Raw genomic sequence first — 20,863 nt, forward strand, 5'->3', positions numbered from 1 at the left:
ACACTGAACGTTAAGGACCACTTGGGACTGTACTGAGCCTACGTCATTGGTGGCGGTACAGCGGTACTGCCCAGCGTCGGCCTCCGTCACTTGATCGATCTTCAGCATGCCGCCTTTCACCATGATGTGAGTTGGCAAAGCCCCGCCTACTTTACTCCATTTGACGGTGGGCTCCGGGTCGCCAACAGCCTGGCATTCAAACTCCACAGAGTTCCCAATCATCACGGTCTGCACCGAGGTACGCACGTTGATCATCACCTTTGGCAGGGCTGTGGGGAAAAAAAAGAGAAATGTGACAAAAACAGGAAGGAGTTATATTGTGTTTGATTAAGTTGTATATACATTACTATATTTGCAGTAAATTCTACAGACCTTGGATGGTCAGTCTGGCAGTGTCCTGGGCCTGACCATACACACTGCTCGCTCTGCAGATATAAACACCTTCATTGCTCTGCTCAAGGTTCTCAATCCTACGGAGAGACATTAAATTACACATGAAAACAAGTCATGGTTCCGTTTTTACTTTACATATTACACATTTAAGGAATTTTATCAGTAGATTTAAATGTTTTAACCCATTTAAAGGATAAGTCTGGTAATATTCTACATTTTTATGGCCAAAACAATCCATGAAAAGACCAAAACCAACAATAAATGTATTCTCCAAACAAGTACTCTCTGTGTAGCCGAAGCCTGATATAGTTTATTCCTCTGGGGCTATAGACTTTCATTGTTGTCCAACACCTATTAAAACCCATAAGTGAGTCTCACTGTTGCACCGGATGACATGTTTAGTCACTGTAGTTTTTTTTGAGTTGACCCAACGGTCACCAACCGTCCTGTTGCTAAATACTTGCTAGCTCGCCAAATCCTTAGCTGAAAACAGTCCCTTACAAAAGTGCTATTTATTCCTGTTTGAGTAACTTTTGCTAAAAGGTGCCATGCTCAAATAATTTAGCATTAAAAAAAAAAAGAGTAGTATATATTAAATATGCAAACTTGCATTTGATGCATTTGATCCTTAAATATCATACGTATCCAAACATTCAGAGCTGTTTTTGTCTTGTACTGTTGCCTATTTCCAACAACCCAGCACAGAGCCTTATGAGTCACCTGAGCACTCCATCCTTGATGTGGTGGTTTGGCGGCAGGGCGCCTCCTTCCTTCAGCCACTCAATTTTGGTTTCTATTCCACCTGCTGCTGAGCAGGTAAACTCCACAGCGCTGCCCTGGGCCTTCACCTCAACCTGGGGTGACACACGCACCGCCAGAGGAGCTACAGAGGGGAACGACAGAGATGTATTTTAGGTCTTGTTGCGGTGCAGGAATATCACTGCGCACACTCCTTCATGGATCTTTAGATACTCTGAAACATTTGCCAACTATCTTTATGACATGTTAAACCTTGTCGAATCATCATATTATCAGCAAACTCACATCTGACTGTGACTTTGGCGACCACTTCACTGTTGCCCACTTTGTTGCTGGCCACACACTTGTAGCTCCCGGCATCCTCGGCAGCGGCCAGGTTGATCTGGAGATCCCCGCCGCTAACTTGAGCCCTCGGGGACAGGTTTCCATCCAGCTTGGTCCAAGTGTAGGTTAAAGGAGGAGTGCCGTGGGCCAGGCACTGCAACCTGATCACCTCGCCGACACGCACAGCCACATCATCAGGCACAGATGTGGCATAAGGAAGAGCTAAAGATAGGAGGAAAAAAATCATTGGGTTTGTTTGTTTTCTTGGGAGCAACATGAAACATGAAGAAGGAATTTCTGTTCAGTGGATACTATATTTAAAAATAATAAAGCTGAATAGATTTTTTTTCTTTTAAATGTAAAAAAACAACAACACTCACTTTCTACATCTAGCATGATGGTGACGTCAGTGGTGCCCATGTTGTTGGTGGCACTGCAGATGTATTCTCCAGAGTCTTGCCGGCCCACGTTGGGCAGCACCAAGCTGTTGTTCACCACCTTGTGTCTCCAAGGCAGAGGAGACCGCAGCTTGGACCAGGTGATTGTTGGTGAGGGGAAACCTAGAGAAGCAAAGTTGAGAGTAAAACATAAATCCTTGGCTTGGCTCATTTTGAAAAGCCAGTTTCTGACTTTCATTTACAATAAAGATGTTTCTCTTTCATAGAGTGAAGTGATGCGACATGAAAAAGTGACACAAGAAGACAAAACATAACACATTCAAGTGAACTCAAATGACATTTTTCTTAGTCATTACCGTGGGCCTCGCAGCGCAGTGTCGCAGTCTGTCCCTCCACCACAATCATCAGTGGCTCAGGAACGGAGCCTCTGGGCACTGATGGAACTTGAGAGCCTCCCTCAACAACCACCTCTATCTTGGTCTCCGTAGAGCCCTCATTGTTGCGAGCTGTGCACACGTATGTGCCACTATCTTCTGGACGTGCCACGAGTATCTGCACAAGAGGAAAATTGATATATTTCGCTATCAAGATACAAAACAAACAAAACCAAAAAAAAAGGCTGATTTCAATGACCGATTATGAATCCGAGTCTTTAAATAGCAACACAGAAGCAACAATACGACATGATCCGTACCTGCATGACTGCATTGGACTCCATGGGTACAGGGCTGCTCAGCATGGTCTTACGGTTGCTGTCCAGCCGGTGCCACGACACTGAGGGGCGTGGCTCTCCTGACGCCTGGCATTCCAGGTTAATGGGTTCGCCCACTCTGACGCGCACAGGTCCAACGGGGGTGACGGTGGCCACAGGGATCTCTGAGAGTACAGGTACAAAATACTAGTACACGACCATGTCTCTGATCAGCCACTAGAGGGAACCCTTCGTGAAGATTCCTCCTGTTTACAACATGATGTGCATGTGACTCACCTTTGACAATCAAAGACACAATGGTGTGAGTGATGCCGAACGGGTTGCTCGCCACACAGCGGTAGGCACCGTGGTTGATAGGGCGCGCGCTGGTGATGGTGATAACAGAACCATCAGGGCCGACTTTGACATTATCTGCGGAACAGGGGAGCAAATGCAACAATCAGAGCTGCTGTAGATACCGCAGGAGACTTATGAAGCTTAAAGGGGAGTTCAGTTTACTTGTCATGTATTGATACTGCTCAGCCTGTGAAAACAGTTGTCTAATGTATTCTGCTCCCGGAGGAAGCTCTCTGAAGTTTTAATAAATAACCCTGTTTACGCTGATGATCTTTGCCTTGGCTTGAGATGTTGAAAAGTGTTTTTGAAGCTTAAATTTCTCTCTTTTCAGTCCTCCAACTTAATATAGGAGTGAAACTTAATTGCTGGAGTGGCTTTTTAAGACATGTTGAGTAGCTCTCAATCTTAGGTTTCAGCTAACTCTTGAAGATACTCAAAAACCGTCTAAGAGAACCTAAGCTGAAGACTGCTAATTAAAATCTAGGAATTTTACAATGACCAGCCTTGTGCAGTCAAATTTATTTAAGCCCTTTTAGAAAAAAATGATCACATGAAAGTGTGAGGGTGCAAATTTGAGACTGAAGGAAATGACTGGATACAACATACATTAAATGTACTGTCTTTATTCAACACATACTATAAAGTAAAGACCAGAATAAAAGCCATCATGTCATGAAATCTTACCAGATATTATTACCTCTGCCAAGGAGGTTATGTTTTCACCTGTGTCTGATGTGTTAGCAGGATTATGCAAAAAGTACTGAACTGATTTGCACTGAACTTGGTGGGGGGGTGGGGCGAGAGCCAGGGAAGAACCCATTAAATTTTGGGGGCAGATCATTTGCTATGAATTAGAATTTTTTTTCTCTGAAGTCTGATGAAGTATGTTGCTTGACATTGGCCTTGGTCTGCACCCACTGAGTGCCCTTCTAGCTAATGTCATGCAAAATTTTAGTTAATGCAAAAATGTCAGTGCAAGTCTAGGAGAAAGAGATGAGAGAGAGTTCTCAATTAGTCATTACAGTCATTAAAAGAAGTAACAGAGGAGTGCTTAATGGGTGGACTGTAATTGCTTGTAAATAATGACTTCATAAAATCAGAACTCATTAAGCAGGCTTATTCCTCAGAGGCAGCTGAGCGTGTGTGTATGTGTGTGTGTGTGTGTGTGTGTGTTATTATTACCTGGCAGCGGTTGGTTGCTGGCCAGTTTCCACTCCAGTCTGACAGGCTGGGCTCCGCTGTACACCCTGCACCTGAAGCTAGCTGACTCCCCCACACGCACTGCAGCACTGTGGGGCTCAATGGCGATGATTGGACTCTGAAGACCTGCAGCAGAAACCGGCAGCTTTTTAAGGCTCTGGACAGATTTGTTCATGATCTCACTTCATTACGCTGACATATCATTCACAGACACTTGAAGTAACAAATTGCAATCCAATGTGGCTACGGGCTTCATTGGCAGCAGTTTAAAACTCAGACTCTTCTGAGGTCCAGGAAGGAGTGAATGAGGATGAGATCATGGGACAGTAGCGAGGAAAATCATTCAATCTGAGGTCACGCTGGGCAACACTGGAAAGCACAACTGGAAAGTTCATTCATGAAGTGAGGCAGTGTTAGTCTGAGAACAACACTCTGCCATGTAATGCCCTGCCATTAATGTGTTTCTCCCAGCCTGTGACTGATGCTGCCATCAAGTCTAATTTCCTCAGTGAGAAAGAAATGACCGTCAAAGTCAGAGTAAATTGCCCAACCTCAAGCACAGCAGAGTACAGCGGGATTAAACACATGGAAAAAGAACAAACGGGCTCTTGTGTTTATTGTGTTGCACTCTGTTGCAGTGTGAAAAACCATTTGTGTAGTCCACAAAGCAAGACATGTCCACATAACATCCATAAGGCTTAAAGTGTTGACTGACTTACGTGAAGAAGATGAAGTGACAGACACAGAGACAGAGGCCTGGTGGACATGAGAGCCTGGGTTTCCAGTGTTGCTCTGCAACCGACAGATATACTCTCCTGAGTCTTCTGGAGAGGCTGACAGGATCCGCAGCTGACTGCCCAGAACCTGCACAAAGGAATGGAGACCCTTACAATACTGAAAGTATTATAGCTTTTATTACTCATAATATTTCTACTGTTACCACCATTACTGCTACTCAAGTCTATATGATACTAGTTTAACCAACAATAAAGAATATGATTTGGGAATAAACAGGAAACATGAATACACTCAAACAAAAAAGTGGGTTTTTAAATTAGTAAGAGGAAATACCACTCTGCTAAATACTGCATTCAAACATACAAAAGTATTATCAGCAAAATTTACAAAAAAGTATCAAATATAAAAGTACTTGTTGGGCAGAGTAGCTCACTGTCAACCACTGACACATAAGCAGTATTTTAATATCACAGCTGGCTGAGGTGGAGCTAATTTTAACTACTTTATACACTGTTGGGTGGTTGAATCTATAACGATGCATCATATCATGCATCATTTATAAGTTATAAGTCTGCAAAGGAACCAGTGACTATAGTTGCGAGTTAAAAGCAGAGGATTTAGCAAAACATTTCTCTCTGAAGTGTAGAGGAGTGAAAGTATAAAGTAGCATAAAATAGAAATACTTAAGTAAAGCACACATAACTCAACAGTAAGAGAAGAACAGTACTTGGATAAATGTACTGACACATTCCACCAATGCTAAATAAGCTTCAAACTGCAGTGGCAGTGTTGTGCAGTGATTCTGACACAAATAACATGCATTTTCCATTTTTGTGTGATTACCTGGTGGTTGGAGGAGAGGCGTCCACTGGCTCTCGTCCAGGTGACTTGGGGAGGAGGATTTCCGGGGGCCAAACAGTTGAGCTCCAGGTTCTGGCCCTCCTGGACATCAGCTATAGATGGCTGGATGCTGACCACTGATGAGATATGGTCCGCTGTACAAACACAAACATATGCACCACATTATGTTTTCTCTAATTCAATGCAAAATATGACACCTGAAATGTTCCCATGGACACCAAATTGGAACCTCTGAGTCAATCACCAACAGTCGAACCATCTCACCTTTGAGCACCGTCACTTTGATTGGAGCGCTATTCGAGCCAATGCTGTTGCTGCCAACACACATGTAAGTGCCTGAGTCGGACATCTTGATGTTGGGGATGAGCAGAGTGCCGATGTCGGTGCGCTCCATGCGGGCCTGGAGAGGACACATCAGTAAGGGAGCAGATTAGAAAACCTCAATCTCAATCACATCGCCCCTTTTCCTGCCATGACACACAGCACTGAGCATTACATTTCAAAGATATAACTTACACAGATAATTATACTGAAGACAAATTAGATCACTTACCTGTCTTGCTTCCCTTTAAACAACAGGAATATGACATTATGACATTACTAGCTAATAGCGACACAAAAGCACCACAGTGTAGATCTTACAGACAAGACAAGAGCTGTTATTGCTACAGTTCAGTAGCTCTCTAAATGGATTTTTGTTCATGATTTCTATGGCACAATACTTTGCACGTGAAACTCACTTTGTACAAAGTAGTGCCAACATCTCTATGATGATTGTTGTGGTTTTAATTTGTTAATAAATCGTGATCTGTGATAATTACATGTACTACACTATTATTATCTTTATGCTAAAAGAATTAATGATTGATGATTGTAAAAATGAAGTTAGAATTGACAGTTTGTGACACATTGATTTGAGCCAGAAGATACTCAATAAGCATTAAAAAAAAAGAATATCTTAACTGCAAAATCTAATCACTAGCCAGATTCGCAGAAGTCAAAAGATCCACAAATCAAATACCTCAGAGCAAACAGTAAAAACCCAAACCCTGCATCAATTTCAACACTCATATTTAAGAACGTTCATGTCTTTCTGTCCCATGAGTAATCAACAAGTTGATTTGTTTGTATACTACTCCACATGGCAGTCAGAGGCCCAACAAGGCTGAAAATTAGCTTTTATAAAGTTTGGAAACACCTCAGAGGGGAGGGGAATCAGGAGGGGAGGGTCTGGGGAGGGATTACTGTATCCGGGGGGTGTTGGGGCATCCATGGACAAAGCTGCTTAGCTCCGGCCCATTCAACCGTGAGGGAGGCTAAACCGAGCAGTGGCTGAGGCGGGCCTTGGCTCAATGTGTGTCTGAACCCATTGACGAGTTTTCAAAGCAAGCCGTTTGCTAGAGCATACAGAATTTCTGCGTGGTCGCACGGCAGAGCCCGGCTCCCCCTGGGAAAGGCTGACACAACGCAGTGGCTCTCTGAGGCAGAACTAAACAGGCCCCGGAGCCCTTGCCGAGCCGAGGAGGGCCGTGCAGAAACCAGACTAACACAAAAAAAACCCCTGGGGCGTGGGGGCAGAGGGCTGCGCCTGGCACGGAGAAAAATATGTCTGAAATACCTACAGTACCTACTGTATACTTAGTCCTGTTAATACACTCAATGGAATGATGAGGGTCAACTGGGTGCTGAGAGCCCAAACACGTCAGGGATGGTTTTGATGTGGACAGAACAAAACAAAAGACTATGGAACACCTTCATTAATTAAACGCAACATAAAAAACAAGAACTGCATGCAAGTACACCAAGACGTCAACCAGACCCAGCTAGATGATTTTAATGTATTTGGCACCAGCTCTAACGGGACTTAGTGAGCAGCTGATGTAAATTAACAGGGTTTACAAGGTGTGAATCAAGGACACGTTTGATCATGCACTTAGTCGACAATGTGTGAAGACGAGGTCAGTAGAGGACAATGGATGTGAACTATGAGACAGGACAGACAGACATCGGACAGATGGACAGACCTGCAGCTCCTCAATACGTCTCTGTAACACATCGACACTGTTGCTTTTAAACTGATGGAAACCGTGAGAGGGAATGGCCTGAGTAAACGTCAGAACAGGGTGGGATCAAAAAAAAAAGGGGAGGAGGAGACAAACAGAAGGGAGGGAAAAAATAAAGGTAAGTGGTCAAAATGCTGAAACAGTCATAAAAACTGACATAGTATGATGAAGTACCATCGGCACCGGACACACCTTGAGGTGCAAGGTAGAGATACAGCAATATGTAAATCAATCCACGTTTAGGTCACCATTCAGGTACTGAGACAACGGGGGACGTCTCACCTGTGGAGGGATTTGTCCTCCATTTTTCAGCCAGGTGAGCTTCGGTGTGGGTGATCCAGATGCACGGCAGTACAACCTCAAGGTGTCGCCCTCATGGACTTCAACATTTTGGGGACTGACTTGGACTTGGGGCTGGGTGCCTAGGCCACTTGGGTTAGATTCTGACCAAAAAGTGCATCGTGGTCATTCAATGACAAAATATATTATGTACACCACAACATCTTGAGCTTGACAGAAAAAAACCCCCAAAAAACATAACTTTGAGATGCTTAACTGTGATATGGTAAAATGTAGTGTTATAATAGTACAAACAGACAAGACTTTAGCTAATGTTAGTTATCATAAGCTACCAACTACAATACCAGACCAAGTAAGAATGTATTGAATTGAGTTAAGTGTGTGTTTTAATTATTATGAATTCAACGTTCTTTTTTCAAAAGTTGCATAGTGTCACTTTAAAGCAAGAGGACGATAAGCTAAAGAGAGCATTTAATTCCTGATCAGGTTACAAAAATGGTGACATGAGATGCTTCTGTTGTTTAAAGCTAGTTGTTTTTCAAAAAAATCATTGAGCCTCTAAGAATCCATTGAAAATAGGTGGGACAGTCTCATTCTGATGAGATGATTTTTATGGTTTTTAGAAAAAGATCTTGTGTTATTAAGTGTTATGTTTTCATCTTATATGTGAGGTCCCCACGATCACCTGTTTCCATAACGTAAGGGGAAAACTTACCTTAACCTACCTAACTTAACCATAACCATTACATGTCTATCCCTAACCCTTGTCCTAACCTTAACCTAACCTTAGCATTAAACCAAGTCTTAACCCTAAAACCTAATAATGTAGATTGTGTCCCCAAAAAGTGGACAAGTCCCCACAATGTCAGTGTGTAAACACATTCATTCCTCCACAAATACACACACACATAAACACGGAGCATACTTTGTATAAAGAGGGAAACCCGCGCTGTGTGCTCGCCATGAGTGTTCAGGGCTTTGCAGGTGTACTCTCCCTCATCAGCTGGGTCCACTGCTGTGAAGGTCAGTATGCCACCTCGTATTACCGCTCTGGGACTCAGTCTGTTCCCTGGACCTCCTGTAATAATCACAGTTACACCTGGTCACTCAAGGAGAAATTTTGCACACACCGATGAATGTCTATGACTTTGTAATTAATTGAATTTCCCAGAATCTTCTCAAAAGTCTTCTTAAGTATGATTAACTAAAACAAACTAACTGTCCACTCAAATTAATATGATATTAGCTCAACCAAATTATACAAAAGTGGAGTTTAAACTGGTCGTACCGATCCATTCGATGGCGGGGGTTGGGTTCCCAGTTACTGTGCAGCGAAACTCTGCCCTCTGGCCTTGCTGGACATTCAGCACTGAGGGAGTAATGGTGGCCACAGGTTGGGCCCCCTCACCAGCTACAAAAGTAGACACAACAGTCAAACGCAGCTCAAAGAAGAGACTTATCAGAGCGATAAAGTAAAGTGATAATGCCGACTGGTCTATTGGTAAAGTGATGGAGTGTAATGAAAACTTGTCATGACTCTCAATGCTGCTTGGGCATCATATATAAGCTGTGCGTAATGAATTGACTAGACTGTGATGGCCTCTGCCTGTGCCCCCACTGTCACCCTTGGCAGTCTACATCCTCAGAGCAGACAAAACAGATGAGATGTGGCAGGCACGCCTTGGCATGGCCTCTGGGCATACCACTGTCTGCGCCAGTTTGGCTGGCTGCTAGACTTCGTATTCAATCCCGTATGATCCCAGGGTGACAGAGCAAAAGAAAGGCCTCTTTCAGTAGGCAGGGAGGAGCATGAGGCTATCTAAGCAGGCCGAAAACTTCAGAGGCTGTTGTAGCCTGGGCCGAGCTGTGACTCTCTGACCTTAGCAACACCAGTACTCCAGGGCAGAGAGCAGTTTCATCGTCCTCTGTGGGACAGACACGATGGCCGAAAGTCTACACTCAACACACGTGTAACCTTTAAGAACGAGAAATGATTTGATTATATACTGTGGGTGTTTTGAAGAATCTCTGTCATGTGTTTTGTAAGGATCTATGATGGATTGCATCAGGTGATGAAACTGAAAGGGTCGATTCACCCACATTCACTACCTCTGCTGGTATCTAACCAAGCAGATACTTTTGGTTTCATCTGTCCAGGTTTTGACAAATCTGACTGCCTTCACCTCAGTAGGGAGGTATGGAGGTGAACAGAATTTAATTTGCACTGCCGAAAACAATATAAAATAATACATATACAAAAAAAACTAAACTAAAAAGACTAATTTCCACTTTGAGCTAAATCTGATCAGCAATGCTTACATGTTGATATTTAGCAGGTAGGTTTATATTCAGCATCTTAATTTAGCATGTGAACATGCTAACTGTCACTTAACACAAAGTAGAGCTGAAGCTGATAGTACGTCATTCATCATAAACCAAGGTATTGGAAAAATTTTTAAATTTTGACCCGATGATGGTGCTAGATGAAAAATTATGGGATCAACAAAGTTATTCATTCTGAAGCGGTCATGAACGTGTGTGCCAGATTTCATGGTTGTCCATCCAGTAATTGTTGATAAATTTCCTTCAAAACCTAGAGGAAAAGTCAGGGGATCACCAAAATCCTCATGAAAAATCATCTGGCGACCATGAACATCTGTACAAAATGTATGCCATTCTATTGAGTAGGGGTTGAGATATTTCAGATAAGTGAAAACTTTGAGTCACTGCTGAAATGTAATAAATGAAATGTTGGGGGATCACCAAAGACAGGGTTCATCCTCTGGGGGCCACAAATGCCAGTGCAAATTGTAATGGCAATACTTCCAATAGTTGTTGAGATATTTTAGCCTGGGACCTCCACAGAACTACACTGCTAGCATGGCAGAGAATTGAGCAGTAATGTGTCTCTGCAGAAACAGGGTCACTGTTATACTTGTGATAATATGCTACTCATACTGTCGGCAGTTTTATAGGGACGATTTCTTTTGTAGAAAGTACTTCCATCCACCTCCATTGTGTTTGCATGACAGCAAAGAGATATCTCTAAACCTGAGCAGATAAAATTAATACCTTCATGCCTAGATACCACTGGAGGCAGTGAGGGAACATACAGTATATTTTATGATTTTTATGTATGAAGTCAAGACATTTGAAAAATAGCTCGACATTCATCTATTAATATCACATTTACCGTGTTATTCCATCTGTGTGACTCATTGAAACACTGCCCTGTCGCATTGGACACCGTTCTGCTACCCGCATTCAGCTAATGATGTAATAAGGGTGTGATGGGATGTATTAAGCACAGTATGATGTTTGAAGCCCAGATGACAGCATGTTTCCAGAGGAGAAGAAGTAAAGAGCAGAGTGCAAAGAGAAGGAGGAAGGAACATCTCTTGTCTCTGAATGTGGAGACACTGTCACACAAAATCAAACTGTAAGCATCTAGCACCTGATAATGGAATAACTGCCAGACTTAATCATTTGGCAAGATGAAACAAAATGTCTCTTTTTATGGGTTAAAGAGCGATTAAATTCCCTAACGTAAAACGGAAGGTTGCTGGATAATGTAATCCCATCAACTTAAAGTGAAGTTTTATTATGTCATATAGATTTTTATATAACAAATTAATTCATGAAAAAAACAGGCTTTTTTGACGTATTTGTCCAAATTAGAGACATTTTCCTACAATATCAGAGTAATCAATAATTCAATTATTTGTCATCTACAATATGAGCTCTGTGAAGTGCAACTTTTACAGTTCGGACTATTTGCAATAATAGACAGATGCCTCAACATTCATAAGGAGCTGCCCGCAAGAATTAACATGCACTTTTTCCTGCAGTGATGGACCCCGATGAACCCGAAGAGCCAGCTGGGAGCCAGTAATGCTCATGTACAATCTTATAAGCTTCGTCTCTAACAAGGACAGGAACATGATAACTTATATAATAATATACTGAAAACAAATATCCATCTTTAGATCTGGATTCAACTAAAGATGACGGACTGACAGGACATTAGACAACACAGATGCTCTGGGCCATCGTGTGTGTGAAGGTGAGTAGAGGGTGTGTTTCTCAGAGCTGCTTGGTTGATTGTACATGGGCGCTACCAGGCCACCAGTCTATCCATGCTGCGGAAGGTGAAGTGCATGCATGACACATAGAGGGAGAGGCCGGGTCCGCCTCTCCAGTGGAGCCCGGCAGAGAGGAAACCGTGCCCATGTGGAACTTACGCTTTCTGTGTCCTTCAAACATTTCATAGGCTGTGTAAAACATCTGAGTCTGTGAGGCCTCTGGAGATGTGGGAGGGAGGGAGGGAGGGAAGGGGGGAGGGAACAGGTAAACTGACAGGTCAGTTCTCCAGGGTAACAGCAGTTTACCTTCCATCTCCCCCCAGAGACACTTAAATCCATCTCTAAACTTGGGCCGCTGTGGTTTTTGTCCAAAAAAAAGTCACACATGATGTAAACATGCAAAAGAAATAATCATGCACTTGAATTCAATGGGCTCCACCTGGACATCAAGAATTAATTATTTTTTCCTATATCAATTTCAGCTCATCATTGATTTCTTTTGCTCCTGATGGTTGGTGCCATTTAATTCATAGTTACATGCATTCAGTTTAATTTTCACACTTACCTGATATATTTATTGATTATTGACATATGCACTGAAGTGTGCTGGTTAGAATGACCATAATGTTTGTAACATTTAATGGTTATGTTGCACTCAACATCAACTGAAAACAAAACACAACAATGCTCCAAAATGCCCCTTATGCTGTGAATTCAAAATCAAGATACACATTATGCACAAACACACACACACACACACACACACACACGCACACACACACACACACACACACACACACACACACACACGGTGCATGAGAACTGTACAGGCAGCAAAAAGGGGAGATGAGGGTAAGCAGAATAGCCACACATGAGACATGCAGGTTAGTAGCAAGAAGCAATTTTAAACACTGAAACACTAGTTTTATTATTTCAGCTGACATACAGCTTGTGGTTATCCTCAACTGATTAAAATAACATATGATGATAAGCCCCATCCATAAATTTTGCAAATCAGTGTGAACTAGTGTCATTACTTTAATCAATTGTCTCCTTTTCACAAAATATTTTCACAGTTAAGATAAATACATTACAATGTGACGTGTACATTACATCAGTTAGGTGTCCTTTAAAAAGAAACACTTTGAAAATGAGTAAAATCTTGACAGAAGCACCTTTGGTTATATTTGCAATCATATAGCCTTTGAGTCAATAAGAATAAACAAATAAAAAAAAAACAACAGAGTCATGGTAAAGCACCCGAAGACCAGATGTCAAAAAAAAGATTTAACATGTGACCTGTGATTTTTTTGAGGTGTAAGAGATATATAAAAATATTTTCTTATAAAACATTTGAGATTGCCTTAATGTAAACACACATCATGCAAAGTCATTGCATTCACATGGCCAATTCCCTTGAAAAAAAAAGAAAAGAAATTCTAACATTTCTGATATATTTGATTTCATGGAAACATTTCAGGATAACATATTTCAGTCAATTCATAAAAAAAAAAAAAAAAAAAAAAGCAAAATGTGGCAACAGAATTGACAGGATGTAAATAAAAAGACCATGATATTACAATTGTAGCTGATTACTGACATAATTAGGATTAAAAAAAACTTCTTTTTTTTCCCTTTAAGAGTCAGCTCTTAAATATTTTACCAACTAAATCTGACAAGCAACAATCGATAGAAACTGGACCGACTTCTGCCGACACTAAAGGAATGAAGGAGTGGTATTACAGCAGTACAACAGCAATTCAAATACAGGTTTAACCGACTGCATGGCTAATAGCACCATTTTTTCATCGTTCATCAACGAGACGATTAAGAGAGTAACACAGCAGACGGTAATGTCAGGAAGGAATAATGTATCGAGTGGAACAACACAAAAAAAGTGGGTTTCCTCCTACTTCTCTCTTCCAGAATACACTGAAGTCCTCTTTGAATGTCAGTCGCAGAGTCACTAAGCACCCGTCGTGGCATCCACATTCCTCCTCATCATTACACGCTACAGCTCAGGCATGGGAGGGAGGGGGTGGGGGGCACCATGAGCCCAGAGTTAAAGACAGACACCAGTATCGAGCACCCTGCTAGTAAAACCTCTTAAAAAAGCAGCAAACAGCGACTCTATCAGTAATCGAGAAGCAACCAAACCACCACCGATTAATTCAACCAATGTGAAAAAGAGGAAAGAATAAAAAATAAAAACTTTTTTTAAAAAAAGCAGTAAATTCAGTAGAGCGTTGGCGTCAGAAAGCGTTCCCCACAAATCACTGATCCGAAAGAGTGCTTATTTGTCACAAGTCTAGAGGATGTGTCATGACACAGAGTGCCCATTAGTTTCAATCTAAAACTCCACACTTAACCCCATATGTTATCTGGGAGATTTGTAGTCTCCAGTTTTAGTTTATAACCAGACCCACAAGCTGTATTTCTTCATATGAAGCACAGAAAAATCCATCGATCAGAGCGAGTTAAATAAAGGCAGTAAGAAGAGCAGTATGATAATAAGACATGGCTTATATGTTGGTATCTGACAGCAGAGGCCAAAAAGCATTGGGAGTTAGAACTGTAAGCTTATTATGCTGTTAACCCAGAGCTAAGTGTTTACAGTGCAGTCAAACAGAAAAGCATGCATCATTCCAAGCTGGAGGGAGGGGTGGCGGATGGTGGGGGTGGGGGCGGGGACTCAAGTTTAAGGTGGGAAACTACAGGAGCCAGAGCTGGTAGTGGTAGGGTGGCAGGGGGGGTGATGAGTGAATGGAATGCAGTGCCGAGGATCACGAACCTGGCACGTAGAGGATGGCGCTGCCCTCGTCCATAGCAAACATGTTGGAGCCCGTGCAAACGTAGACGCCAGCGTCCTCGGGCTGGACATTCTGGATCGTCAGGATGCCGTTGAAGTCCATGGCACGGTTGGGAAGTTTCCCGTTACCCATTCGGGTCCAAACCAGGGTGTAGGCTGGTGACTGTGGGAGGGTGAGCAGACAGATGCAGGAGAATCATAAGATGCATGCAATGGGAGAAAAATAACACTCTAATTTTCTGGAAGCAGGAGGAAACAGGTGGTCTGTCTTTGTCCAGAAGAAGCAAAATCCACCGATTGGCATCTCTTTTTCCTTGTCTTTATGCTAAGCTAAGCTAAGCTCAGCTAACCAGCTGCTGGTTGTAGCTCCACATACAGTATATGAGAGTGGGATCTATATTCTCATCTAACATCCTGTGAAGAAAGTCAAAATGTCACACTACTCCTTTAAATGTAAAACTTCAAATAAGTAAATAAATAAATGAAGTAATATAATACTCATCATTGACCAGTGTTACCTTGCTCTTTGCAGTACAGATGAAGCTGACAGTAGACCCCACCCTGACAGTCTGGGCTTTGGGCTCCTCAATTGTCACCTCAATGGGTCTGGATTGGACACCTGGTGAAATGCAGAGACAATTCATTTATACTCATAGTTCATAAATACAGTTGGAATATTGCAATATTGAATAAAGTGAAAGTGAACTTCATTTGATCAATTATAAGTGGTAACATAAGAAACCATTTCAAAATCAATATAAAAGCTAAAATAACCTTATTACAACCGCAAACTTTTTTTTTTGCCATCACTGTTGCACATATGTTATCCCAACACCTGCAAAGCTCCAGATGCAAAGAATGCACCACATCACAGTCAACTAAACTGTATGTAATCCGTGCATAAGCAAACTCGAGTTAAACCAGGGATGGTATCCATTTCATGTGCTGCAATAAGCAGCTTGAGGGGAAAAAAACCTATTTGCTAAAATGGAAGTGAGACTCATACTCACTTGTGACAACAATTTCAGCACGGCTCCTGTTGGTGCTGCGCTGGTCTCGGCAGGTGCAAACGTAAACGCCGGCATCACTCGGCTGAACATTGGGGAAGTACAGCTCTGCTCCTGCACACATGTCGTCCCACACAGTATGTATATTAATTATAGGCAATTTATGTGTTAAGATAACTGAAATCAGAACTTTAAAAATGTATTTAAAACCAAAAAATGGAGCGCAAACATATTTCAATTTCTAAGATATAAAAGGTATGATCATAGGCCATGTGGTTAAAGTGTGTCCCTCACCTTGTCTGCGTCTGTCCGCACTGCCGGAGATGGGCCGCCCATCCTCTCTGGACCAGTAGAAGTAGTGCGGAGGAGAGCCGGACACCTGACACCGCAGAGTGACAGGGCCACCCTGGGATGCCAAGACCCTCTCTGGATAAACCTTCACCACCAGGGAGGCTGCAGCTGCAAAGTGCAAAGGTCATAAACTCATCAGGGATCGGTTTCACAAAAGCGATTTTGCGAGCACTGCTTACACGCAGAGAGTGGCAATGTCACATTTTATGACTGTTTGTCACTTAAACAAACATACCAGTCCTACAGGGTTTTGGCGTGTTCGTGCATGGGCCTCAAATATGGCTTTTGTATTGATTATAAAAATGATAAATTAGTAAATAATAAAAAGATTAATTATGCAGCTTGCATGTTGGAAATGTGATGAAATTGTTCACAGGATTGCTCTCTGAGAGTATTCATTTCACAAAGCAAGCTTGGGCAGTAAACTAGACATCTTATATGTGTTTTACAAAGCAAAACTTGGTGGACACCATTCAATGACAACTTTTGTTTTTGGCTGGTGGTTAACTGCTAAAGAAATCTTCATCTTAATGGAAAAAGTTACATATTCTGACACTTCTTGAACTGATCTAAACTGTGAAGTTAAGATCAGTTCACTTGTGACTTCTGTGAAGTCTAAGTTGATAAAAAACTAGACCTCCTACCCTCATGTCTTTTTCATTTGAGCTCATTGTGCTTCAGTAAATATTTCAAGCACACACATACTGTAAGTATATTTTTGAATATGAGAACAGTTTAATCAAATTTCTATTAAAACAAAATGTAGCCTTACCATCGTATGGGCGACACTTCTCTCTCTCCTGTGGGTTGCCAACATAACCAGTAGCACAACTGATGATGGTAAAAACATAGAAAGGAAATTTAACCACAGTGTACCCTAATAAGTGCTGTTCATCAAAAATCAACCACTTGAAACTATTCCATTAACATCGAGAGAAAGTGCCGGGTTATCTCACCGCTCACAGTACTGGCCGGTGTAGCCAGGCTGACAGGCAGTGCACTGGTAGCCTCCATTTCCAAGGCTCTCACATGTAGGGGAGAACCTGTTACATGAGTTGAACACACACAGGCAAGAAGCTAAATTCTAGGTTCAGTATCAACGGATTCCCTGCTGAACCTATTACCAAGTCATTTAGTGTCACATTCATCTTTTGCAAGGCAGATTATAGCAGGGGAACCAGAATGTGACCCTTGATCAAAACACAAGTGGATTTGCACAGGAAGCAGCTGAGATTCTCATATTTCACTAAAAGATTTCTTCAATATACTTCAATTTTTTTACTTGCACTTGGCAAGATTTTGTATCCCCACTGACCCTGATCTGTTGAAATGCTAGGATACAGAATCAGATGACTTGAGCAGGAGAGTGAATATGCAATATTTGGTGCTAGTTGGCAGAAAACAGGTTAAAATAATTGAAACGAATCAAACTCCTGAATTTACAAGACAATGGAATTTGCTGTGAACAAGAGCAAGTGAGCCGGACACAGACTTGTCTTGAGCTAAAAATGGAGGTGGAATGCGAGGTCTTGTTATCTGTGCCAGTACTCACTGGTTGTCAGGGTCAGTGTGGGGGCAGGCGCAGGGCTGGCAGTCCTCTGGAGTGCCAACAGTGGGGTCGCCGAAGAAACCAGGGGCGCACTGCTCACAGAGCTCGCCCTGAGTGTTATGCAGGCAGCTCTGGAAGGTGAAATACATCATTGTTTAGAGATTTGTCCGTCTCATCAGGGTGATATAATACAGTAATCTACACTGTGTTGTACCGTGCAAATGCCAGTCTCCGGATGGCAGGAGTCAGAGTGGCCGTTACATTCACAGAGCTCACAGTGACCCAGGTATAAACCTCCTCCAGTGCGAGTATATCCAGGGGCGCAGTCCTAAAATAGACATTATGATTTCAGATACATCAGGGAGCATTTTAATGAGGCAAAATCAGCTTGGATTGCTTCTGCTAAAGTCAGCAATTCAGAAAAGATGATGAATTACCTGGCAAGAGAGTCCCTGGTATCCAGGTGGGCAGCGACACTGCTCTACCTCGAGGGCCTGCGCCAAGCCGCTGTAGTTGGGCACAGCGACTTCCATGTTGATATCAGAGATGCTGGAGGATCGCATCTCGGTAGAGTAGGATGCTCGGATGAGGATATCATCCAGATCAGCCAAAACCATCATCAGGTGCTCACGGGTTGCAGGCATGCCATCCGGACGGCGCCAGTTTTCCTATGAACCAAAAAGACAATGGCTATTCTCATCTATTCTCATACAATATGCTTCCTGATAACACTTCCTGTTGTCTATGTTACTCTGCAGCCCTGAGCCGCTCACCTCTCTGAAGACAATCTCAAACCGGTGAGTCTCTCTGCTGCCCTGCTGCCTCCTCTGCCAGGACTGACGAGCCACCAGAGTGATGTCGTTACCCTGCGGGAGCAACAGCGACAGGTGAGCAAACGCTACAAACACACGTGACCACGAGAGGAAAACAAGCGAGTCAGCATACTCACAATAATCTGCACGTCAGCATCGTCGAGCAGCGTTCCTCTTGGACCAGCCACGTAGGAGACGGTGTATTTGAGTTTACCTCCGTAAGAACCCACCTAAGGCAGGGTGAAGCAAAGGAAGAGGCTTTAGATCTCTCGCCAGGTCAAACACAGCTGCAGTTCCCGTGATGAAACAAAAACACAGAGCGACACAGGCTGTTTTGTAACATCAAATCCTGTGCGCAAGAAGGATGTGAAGAAGCATACTAAGAAGTTCTTTTGAACGTGTGAGATGGGGCTGAACAATACACAAAAAAAAATCAAAAAGAAAAAAAAATCATTTGCAATTATTCATGATTGCAATATGAGCCACAATTTCAGTTGGAATGCTGATTTTTGCATTTCATTTACACTGAGAAAAAATATAAAAATCATGATTTGATTTTTGTTGGGTCTGCAGAAAATGATTTATAGGCCGAGGTCTCTCTGTAGCACCACAATGGTTAATTTATGGTCTGGTGTGGAACATTTTACCTTTATCAGCTTCTGTGATTTGGATATTGCACTTGGCCATATTGCGAGTTTGATAATATTTTGATTAATTGTTCGGCTCTAATGTGAGAGTTATAATGTAAACAGGCTGCTGTGATACTACCATGAATGTCACTAAATGTCAGTGTGGCAAATGCACTTAAAAGGGCCACTCCACCCATTTCACACATGAAGTTTAGTTTACTCGTCATGCGAAAACAGTTGAATAATATCTGAAATCTGCCTCTGCTGCATTGATTTTGGCAATTTTTTATGTCTCTTTTAAGTCTCCCAACTTTATGAAAGCAGAATAATAAATCACTGGAGGGGGCCTTTAATGACCCAGATGTGTTTTGAACACTTCTTGACCTAAATGTTAAATTACAGAAACCCAAGCAGGTAAAACCAAACATGTATTAAGGCAATGGTTCTGAAACTTTTTCACTTTCACTTCACACAAATTAGACCACAGACCCCCATTTGATAAGATTTTTGCTTTTAGATATTTTGTTACAGAAAGTGTTTGAAAACCATGACCAAAACAGTCATACGCTCTATCATTGTGTTGGAGTTATAGTGAAAGAAAATTATTTCCCCATTATTATATTTAGTACAGGAAGTCAAGAGGACCGAGGAGGGAGGGCTGGGACAAAGTTAAAGGGCACAGGGAATGTGGACAGGTGAGGGACTAAAGGGAAGGGAGTGTGATGATGACTGAGGGGTGGTGCGTTAAAGGTACGTTTTTTCTGTGACCTCCAAGGGTTGACCAGGGGTCGGGGGGGGGGGGCTTCAAGCACAAGTTACCTTATCCCCCGTGAACAGCGCTGGGAGCTGCCAGTAGAGCAGATCATCCTGGTGCAAGCTGAAACCTTTGTAGACCAGAGCGTACTGAGAGAGGCAAAGGAGGAAGGAGAAGCACAAGAGAATGAGCCACAGAGGGAGAGAGACAGAAAGAGAGAGAGGCAGCGAGACAAACATAAGCAGGCAGAGAAGCAGTACAAGCAGGCAAGCATGGAGAAGAGTAAAGCCCGACAAGACTCTCAGGACAAATGTGTGTGGCAAACAGCTAAACTCTTCTAAGTACATGCTCTCTAGTACAAGTGCTATTTAAGACTCAGGCTGACAGTTTGATAACAGCGTTTGAAGTTGTGCTGCGCTTTTGTCTGACAACTTTAACAACAACTTCCACTGTCAATAATGTGAAAATGACAGCTTAAGTTTTAAAGCAGACAACAGTATAATGACAGACCACTGTAAAACCAATGCTACTCTCAAGTGGTCAATTACAGTGACAGCACAGAGTGAGGGGGGGGGGGGGGGGGGGGGGGGTATTTGCTTAACAAAGGAAAATACCACCCAGTCGATAACTGGAATTAAGTGAACGACCCATAACTATGAATTAAAACTGTTCTGCATTACTTCAGTACTTCAGTCTTATCTAAGTTTGTCAGGTACTGTTACGAGTCTCTGAACAAAACATTAACTACCCGAAACAAACAGAGGACAATCTGTTGTTGATTAACTT

The 20,863-nt window shown here is 42.4% G+C and overlaps 1 protein-coding gene across 1 annotated transcript in view; it reads right to left on the reverse strand.

Moving 5' to 3' along the window:
* hspg2 (heparan sulfate proteoglycan 2) overlaps window positions 1-20,863 on the reverse strand; it is a 65,728-nt gene that overhangs the window by 10,150 nt on the left and 34,715 nt on the right. Inside the window, exons 34-62 of the mRNA XM_022763066.1 lie at window positions 20,143-20,226; window positions 18,832-18,924; window positions 18,656-18,748; window positions 18,320-18,550; window positions 18,097-18,210; window positions 17,886-18,013; window positions 17,290-17,376; window positions 17,106-17,164; window positions 16,277-16,441; window positions 15,986-16,096; window positions 15,494-15,594; window positions 14,958-15,138; window positions 12,326-12,385; window positions 9,373-9,495; window positions 9,010-9,162; window positions 8,067-8,227; window positions 7,746-7,823; window positions 5,986-6,121; window positions 5,704-5,855; window positions 4,842-4,986; window positions 4,105-4,248; window positions 2,863-2,997; window positions 2,569-2,750; window positions 2,231-2,426; window positions 1,857-2,036; window positions 1,438-1,698; window positions 1,114-1,276; window positions 373-470; window positions 3-269 (exon numbers count right to left, since the gene is read on the reverse strand). Coding sequence (XP_022618787.1) covers window positions 3-269; window positions 373-470; window positions 1,114-1,276; window positions 1,438-1,698; window positions 1,857-2,036; window positions 2,231-2,426; window positions 2,569-2,750; window positions 2,863-2,997; window positions 4,105-4,248; window positions 4,842-4,986; window positions 5,704-5,855; window positions 5,986-6,121; window positions 7,746-7,823; window positions 8,067-8,227; window positions 9,010-9,162; window positions 9,373-9,495; window positions 12,326-12,385; window positions 14,958-15,138; window positions 15,494-15,594; window positions 15,986-16,096; window positions 16,277-16,441; window positions 17,106-17,164; window positions 17,290-17,376; window positions 17,886-18,013; window positions 18,097-18,210; window positions 18,320-18,550; window positions 18,656-18,748; window positions 18,832-18,924; window positions 20,143-20,226 — 4,081 coding nt within the window. The remainder of the gene's footprint in view (window positions 1-2; window positions 270-372; window positions 471-1,113; window positions 1,277-1,437; window positions 1,699-1,856; window positions 2,037-2,230; window positions 2,427-2,568; window positions 2,751-2,862; window positions 2,998-4,104; window positions 4,249-4,841; window positions 4,987-5,703; window positions 5,856-5,985; window positions 6,122-7,745; window positions 7,824-8,066; window positions 8,228-9,009; window positions 9,163-9,372; window positions 9,496-12,325; window positions 12,386-14,957; window positions 15,139-15,493; window positions 15,595-15,985; window positions 16,097-16,276; window positions 16,442-17,105; window positions 17,165-17,289; window positions 17,377-17,885; window positions 18,014-18,096; window positions 18,211-18,319; window positions 18,551-18,655; window positions 18,749-18,831; window positions 18,925-20,142; window positions 20,227-20,863) is intronic.

Source organism: Seriola dumerili, unplaced genomic scaffold (genome assembly GCF_002260705.1).
Source record: "Seriola dumerili isolate Sdu_G_001 unplaced genomic scaffold, Sdu_1.0 BDQW01000468.1, whole genome shotgun sequence".
Taxonomy (NCBI): domain Eukaryota; kingdom Metazoa; phylum Chordata; class Actinopteri; order Carangiformes; family Carangidae; genus Seriola; species Seriola dumerili.